Source organism: Salmo salar, chromosome 04 (genome assembly GCF_965601325.2).
Source record: "Salmo salar chromosome 04, fSalSal1, whole genome shotgun sequence".
In the NCBI taxonomy this organism is placed as follows: Eukaryota; Metazoa; Chordata; class Actinopteri; order Salmoniformes; family Salmonidae; genus Salmo; species Salmo salar.
This window is the reverse complement of record NC_138294.1, coordinates 17,912,260-17,919,509: the sequence shown is the minus strand read 5'-3', so window position 1 is coordinate 17,919,509 and position 7,250 is coordinate 17,912,260. Positions and strand designations below refer to the sequence as shown.

At 42.2% G+C, this 7,250-nt stretch overlaps 1 protein-coding gene across 2 annotated transcripts; it reads left to right on the top strand.

The window, feature by feature from the left end:
• The first annotated feature begins 1,037 nt into the window (after positions 1-1,037).
• On the top strand, positions 1,038-7,203 carry LOC106610344 (caspase-6). Of its 2 annotated transcripts, none has more exons than XM_014209658.3 (8): positions 1,038-1,287; positions 1,801-1,839; positions 2,597-2,639; positions 2,880-3,029; positions 3,159-3,235; positions 3,358-3,533; positions 3,820-3,970; positions 4,297-7,203. In XM_014209658.3, the coding sequence occupies exons 1-8, from the start codon at positions 1,257-1,259 to the stop codon at positions 4,533-4,535; spliced, it is 906 nt and encodes a 301-aa protein (XP_014065133.1). In that variant the 5' UTR covers positions 1,038-1,256; the 3' UTR covers positions 4,536-7,203. The 2 variants fall into 2 exon arrangements, with proteins under 2 accessions (XP_014065133.1, XP_014065132.1); XM_014209657.3 differs by having other exon boundaries at positions 1,039-1,287; positions 2,877-3,029.
• Positions 7,204-7,250: the final 47 nt, after the last annotated feature.

The following is a 7,250-nucleotide window of genomic DNA, read 5'->3' as shown; positions in this document are numbered from 1 at the left end:
GCAAGGACTGCGGCTTTTGTGGAGCGATGGGTAACGATGCTTCGCAGGTGGCTGTTGTCATTGTATGCAGAGGGTCCCTGGTTCAAGCCCAGGAAGGGGCGAGGAGAGGGACGGAAGCTATACTGTTACATTGGTGCCGTGACCCGGATCACTGGTTCCTGCGGAAAAGGGGGTGAGTGTAACCGATGTGAAATGGATAGCGGGGTGCGCGCTAATAGCGTTTCAATGGGAGACTTCACTCGCTCTGAAAGTAGTTGTTCCCCTTGCTCTACAAGGGCCGCAGCTTTTGTGGAGCGATGGGTAATGATGCTTCGAGGGTGGCTGTTGTTGATGTGTGCAGAGGGTCCCTGGTTCGAGCCCAGGACGGGGAGAGGGACGGAAGCTATACTGTTACACCAGCACACAAGCATTTCACTGCACCTTTAATACCTGCTGTAAACTGTATACATGACAAATAACATTCAATTGCTATTCATTTTCTGTGTGTCTGTATAACATGATCTGCTTGTGTTTTCAGTGTGACAATACTGCAACCCCGCTGTTTAATGCTGTCATGTGCATGAGGTGTAAACCCTATATTGACAGCCAGAGACTCCTGCAGTGCACATGTAGCTGACATTTGACGTTTGTTGAGCTTGCCTCATTCACAGGCATACTTAAACATGTATTTTGTTTTTACAGTATCCCTCTGCATAATTTCACACCCTGAAACATGTTTTATATTATACTGAACAAAAATATAAGTCGATACCATAAATCACCTCCAACGTCGTTTTAGAGAATTTGGCGGGATCGTCTGAGACCAGCCACCCGGACAAGAGGAATATTTCTGTCTATAATAAAGCCCTTTTGTGGAGAAAAAGTCAGTCTCAATGGCTCTGCCCAGTCTCAATGCCCCTGCCCAGTCATATAAAATCCATAGATCAGGGCCTAATTTATTTATTTTAATTCACTGATTTGCTTATATGTACTGTAACTCAGCAAAATCGTTTAAATTGCTGCATGTTGAGTTTATATTTCTGTTTCGTATATATTTGACTCTGTTATACGGTTCTCAGTGGCTACAATGTGGCATTATACGGAAGTTGTAACGAGCATCGCTTGACTGCCATGCCCAGTTGCCAATTGTATCCAGTTTTTGAGTAGATCCGCCAATCAGCTTAAAGGGGCGGGAAGTGTCATTCTCTATCAGTGTATGTAACGCCGATATTTTTTACACTTGGGTGTACACATTGAAAGGAGAGTATTCAGCAACCATGTCGTGTCCAGGGATTAAAGACACTAAAGGTAAGAAAAAATCATATTTTGAAGTTATACAATACAAAAGTATGTAGTGGTATTAGTAGTCTTGAAGTTGAATGTAATGTTGTGGTCACGGAAATCATATAAGACAAATATGAAAGAAGAACTCTCAGAAGACATTTCGGACCCTCCCTGGGAAAGGAAAGTAAACAAAAGAATAATAAATCACTTGCTGAATGATGTCATGGATTTCACAATTTCCCCTCCATTTACCTCGCTTATCTTCAACTGTTCTAATACGTTTATAAGGTGTATGTACCGCATTATGTGTCTCTTTGTACTGTTGTTACAGTAGCCATGGTTGTTGTTCACTGTCAGATGAATCGCGTCCCGAGACACTATGCAATAGCCTGGGGACTAGGTTACTAACAGATAAGCACAGCCCAGATTTTATATCAGGTGTTAAGTCAATGGTATCAGTGTACAGACTTGTTTCACAGGTCTGTGAAATCTTACTGTATTATCTCATGTGGGATTTTCGTCTCTTCCAATTCACAGGAAGCTTGGAAAAAGACAGCAAAACATCACAGAGGACAGGTGAGTATGTACGGGCGATATCAGGTTAGGTAGGTCTAGGTGCTCAATGCTTGTAGAGACTGATGCAATGTACATTTAAAACCAAAACAGAAAGACTGTTTGAGGTTCTGTTATAACGAAACTACCTTTTCTCATGAAATGTCCTTTTACGAGACTCAAAGTACACGCTAATTATGTAATGATTAACACAAACCTGTACTTATTTCTCCGTTTGGCGTTTGCACAGAGCAGTCACCTGAATCAAACGCAGTTATACCCTCCTCTTGTGCTCTCAATAATAACCCTTAACACAAGAAACATGAGGAAATGGAACAGTAGACTTTGCCCATTTTTCCCTGACCTCAATTCGAAGAATTGTCCAAATCCTGCTTCACCCCACACCTGCAACAGCAGCACAAGTAAAGAGCATGTAAGATAGCGTTGTCACTTTTTACTACTGGTCTTAACACCTGTAACCAGCCTATTGAAAACCACCAGGACTGCGTGCTTATTGAGCAATGGCTGCTTGACCCTGGAGTTGTAGCCTAGGCTACTAATTCATAAACCTGGTTGTAGAGCTTAACAATAGACCCCCCCCCCCCCAAAATAAATCTGATCCCAAAAGCTTTGGAGACAATTTGCATCGAACCTGCCAAGTGTTGACATATCAGAAAGCTGTAAAACCACATTAGTTAAAGGGCTTTGAGAAGTCATAAAAGAAAAATACATGCAAGATTGTCATACCTGTTCAGATTGTATGTTCCTTTCTCTTTATCAGGTCCTAGTGAGAACCTTACAGAGACAGATGGGTATTTCTGCAGGTAACTATTAGTAATAATTAGTCATTACATTGTTATAAATGACTTGAATGTAATGAACATGTGGTTGAAATACGTTCAAGTATGTTGACAGTTGAAGTGAACAGATAGTTTCTAATTTCTTGTGGTAACAGATAAGAAAGCTACACTTTCTCTTAACAAATGTCTCTCGTTCAGCAACACCCATTATGAGATAACAAGGTATTGGTATTTACAGGGGAGCATGTGTTTTTCTTTCAGCAGTTCTTTCTCTATGGACCCTGCGGAGGAGTATAAGATGGACCACAAGCGGCGAGGCCTGGCTCTCATCTTCAACCAGGAGCACTTCTTCTGGCATCTGAGGATGCTCCCCCGCAACGGGACCAATGCTGACCGCTACAACCTGGTCAAAAGGTAGACATAGCATCAGATGTGACCGTGCATCATAACTCCCTATAGACCGGTTCAGTCAACTGTAGTGCTGATGTAATTGTTTAAAATGTAATGCCTAACCATGTTTGACACTTGATTTTTCTGATTCAGATTTGAGGACTTGAACTTTGAAGTGCAGGCCTTTGATAATCTGAAGGTGGAGGAAGTTCTGGATAAAATCAGTCAGGGTAAGCAGCACTTCAAGTCATTCGATACCACCTCAAATAATCCGCTTAACACAGATACTGTATCAGTCACAGTCAGTATTATACTTCAGAATAATACATGATTCATGTCTGATACTCTATAGCGGCTGAGGCCAACCATGCTGATGCAGACTGCTTCGTGTGCGTCTTTCTGAGCCACGGAGAGAACGACCACGTCTATGCTTACGACGACAAGATCGCTATCCAGGACATCACTGCCCTGTTCAAAGGAGACAAGTGTAAGAGCCTGGTGGGCAAGCCCAAGATCTTCATACTACAGGTAAGCAGTCAGATGATGAGATGCCTTTGACTAGATCCATTTTAGCTGAAACCTTTGACATTCAGTACCGTTGACTCATAGACCTATAGACCATATCTGATGTTTGGGGGCCGGTGAAGCCACATGTTCCTCAGACACAATACTATTATTTGTAATTCTATTTGTAAACATTTGATCCACATAACCACAAACATTTACTGCTAAATATCTATATTTTTCTATATAACACCACCATCATATTGACGTTTTGACTGTTTTCGGTTTATGATTTGATTGACACCGACAGGCGTGCCGTGGGGACAAGCATGACGTTCCAGTGACCCCCATGGACGTGGTGGACAGCGAAGTGAAAACCAACGAGGTGGTGGTGGACGCTGGGGTGGTCTACACCCTCCCTGCTGGCGCTGACTTCATCATGTGTTACTCTGTGGCTGAAGGTGAGGAAGACATGGCACAGCTGGTAGTCCATTACAGAAAACACCTAGTGGTCGTAAATGAGGATCGAGGCATAGATCAGTGATACATGGAGAATAAAGACTAATTCATTATTTTAATTCCTTATCAACACTCACAGTTACTATTTTGTAGCCAACTCCTTCTTACTGTGACTTGTATACAGTTATGCTGTTTAGACAATATCCTAAATAACTGTTTCCCTGTGTTAGAGTAATGGTGTTTGATGACTTGATTATCCTTTGCTTCTCACTTGGATTAATGGAATACAGATCTAACTGCCATACTCGTTCCCGGTCTCCCCGTGCAGGCTACTATTCCCACCGCGAGACGATCAACGGCTCCTGGTACATCCAGGACCTGTGTGGGGCCATGCGGAAGTTCGGGGATTCCCTGGAGTTCACGGAGCTCCTGACCCTGGTCAACAGGAAGGTGTCCATGAGGAGTGTCGGGAATTGTAACGACAGGACCGCCATCGGGAAGAAACAGGTCCCCTGCTTCGCTTCCATGCTCACCAGGAAGCTCTACTTCCGACCCAAGAAGCAGTAAGGTTTCCATCCACCGGACAGCTGCTACGTCATTCCTGAATCCTGCTGTAGTTGTTTTGAATGTTTCTTGGGAGAAAGGTGGTCCTTGACTATATCTGGTGGTTACTTTTGTTAAACATTTGTCTACATTATTTCGATGTTTGTCTTGAGGACCATGAAATGCACAAAATCAAGCTGTGCATATTCCCTTTATTCTAATCTTCTTTCCTATGATACTAAACGGAGATCATGTCATTTGCTGACGATTGTTGATGCTGTGTTATTTTAACACACATTCTGTGGTGGCAAACCTGACCTAAAACAAAGCATGTACTATACTGGTGAAACCTGCTTGGCTGCTCGGCTTCAGGCTCTCCCTGTTGGTGTTGACTGAGGTCATGGAATGTACCTGCAGGGCAGGTAAAAGAGTGACATGAGAATGGTAATTGAGCATTAACATTTCAAATGACTTTATTCTCAGTCTGTTTGTGGATAGCTATTTGTTAAGAGGGGATTCTCAGCCAGTAAAGGATTTTGCATCACCAGTCCCTTTAGGCCTTTCTCGAGAGAATACTGCTAATTCTTAGCATTGAGTAGTGGTTCCCTGGGCTTGATTTGTTTACATCAACTATCTGTGTCAAATATACTAAGAAATGTGCACATTGTTTGAAGGAGGCAGTGGCACTGGGGTTAAATCCCTACCTTGCATCCAAAAGGTGTGGCTTTGATCCTTATCTCTTGTGCAAGTTTCTGCAACTGTCGTTGTCCGACATAGGAAGAAACGTGCCGATTGGGTTAAAGAATGGGTGGCTCTGAGGTTGAATGCCTTCCTTGCAACCAAGAGGATGTGGATTCATACCACATCAATACTTTTGCCCTACTAATTAATCGCTCCCTCAGTCCCAGAGCCATGTGATACCTTTGGCAGTGTTGCACATGTTGATTACGGTTCAAACCTCACCTTAGTGCATCTACGTTTCCAAAACTGTATATGTCAAACATATGAAGAGATATGTAGGAGGCTGTGGCTCTGGGGTTAAATCCCTGCCTTACAGCCAAGAGGATTTGGGTTCAGTTATCGTCTACTGCACATTTATGCAAATGTCAAAATGACCAAGATAAGTGTTAGTTCCTGAACTGGTTATGGGGAAATCCCTGGGGGAAAAAAATCAACACTTAGTATCTCTTTTGAAATACAGGCATCTACTTGTTTCAGGGATTTTCTCCATAACCACTGCTGGTTACAGGGATGTGAACCCCAGGTATTAACCCTCATCAGTCCTCCATCCACATCTGTGCCACCGATTGCTTCACACTTCAAAACACATTCATATGATTGACATCAACATTGGGGAAACATACACTAAATCACAAGAGTAGAGATTTGAACCCACAACATCTTGGTTGCAGGGCTGAGATTTAACCCCAAATCCTTCACACTTGAAGTGCTTCTCTTTGTATGTTAGACATCCACAGTTACAGAAACTGTCAATCAAGCACAAGATGTATGGATTGAACCCACAACCTCGAAGGCAGGGACCGAACCCCTTACCCACTGCCCCATCTGGTCCTCTGTCGTCGACAAGATGAAAAGACAGACAATGATGTGCCTCATAATATGTTGCCTCCCCGCTTGTTCTGTCAAAAAGGGAATTTGTGTTATTTCTGTTTGTACTTGGATGTGCTTAGCCTTTACAACTCAAATGTAGTTTTCCATGTTTTGAAAGCGGCAGGCTAAAACGTGAACAAACAACTCCAATGTGGAAAGTACCTCGGAGTCAAGTGTCTAGTGTTTCAATAGACGTTAAGTAAACGCTGCAAGTTTGGTCACATGATCTACGGTACTACTACTGACTCAGGAAAACCAAAGTCATATACATTGTTTACCGCCACTATGGTAGTGCCTTTGTTTGGTAATCCAAATCAATGGCCTTTTAATTAACTATTTAAAAAAACAGCTTTTTACCATTCTTTTTTGAGGGGATTTGACAACTGTTTTCATCACAAGATAAGATCACTTTATTGGTCAATTACACATTCCCCCCCATCTGGGCCGGGATTCGAAAGCTTCTGGTTGCTGGCTCGCATCTCTAACTTCTAGGATACCTGCCGCCCCAATATTCAACAACTTTATCAGTACCAATCTTTTTAAAATAGCATTTTTGTACACCACATGACTACAGCCATATTCTTCAGCCAGAAAAGATGCACAAGTGTGCATTATATAGCTCAGATAAGACAACTCAGGGTTCCAATCAACCGACCATCTCATGTTTCAAAAAAATAAATCATTGTTAGTCACGTGGAGATATTTACTAAAGCAATGACAATGCACGAGGTATTACTCATTTGTATGTGAACCTGAGTGCTGGACACCAATTCATGTTTCTATTTCTGAAGTGTATAAGAAAATGAGGACCATTTTAGTCTCCATGGGTGAATATAAGGAACCATTGCTTAGTAAGAGTAATGTACTTTTCTTGTTATGTGGTCCACCAGGGAAATTTATCTCTGACCTTTTGGGAGATTGGGTTTGTGCTACTAGCATTTGGAGAGGTGCGGAGGGCTCCTATAGAATTAGAATCTCTCATTTATAAAATGAAAGTTGTGAAACTGTTGAAATGTGTTTGTGGTTTTGACGATTGAAACAAAAGTCTGAATTGAGGTGCAATAAAATATCGAAATTGTAATGTCTCAGTTCTCTTAATCTTTGTAAACATTCAGAATGGATCATCTC

Coding starts and splice junctions, on each gene's coding strand:
- LOC106610344 (XM_014209657.3), top strand. CDS start 1,257: ATGTCGTGTCCAGGGATTAAAGACACTAAAG. Junction 3,030..3,158: donor CGCTACAACCTGGTCAAAAG/GTAGACATAGCA, acceptor TTTCTGATTCAG/ATTTGAGGACTTGAACTTTG. Junction 3,971..4,296: donor GTGTTACTCTGTGGCTGAAG/GTGAGGAAGACA, acceptor CTCCCCGTGCAG/GCTACTATTCCCACCGCGAG.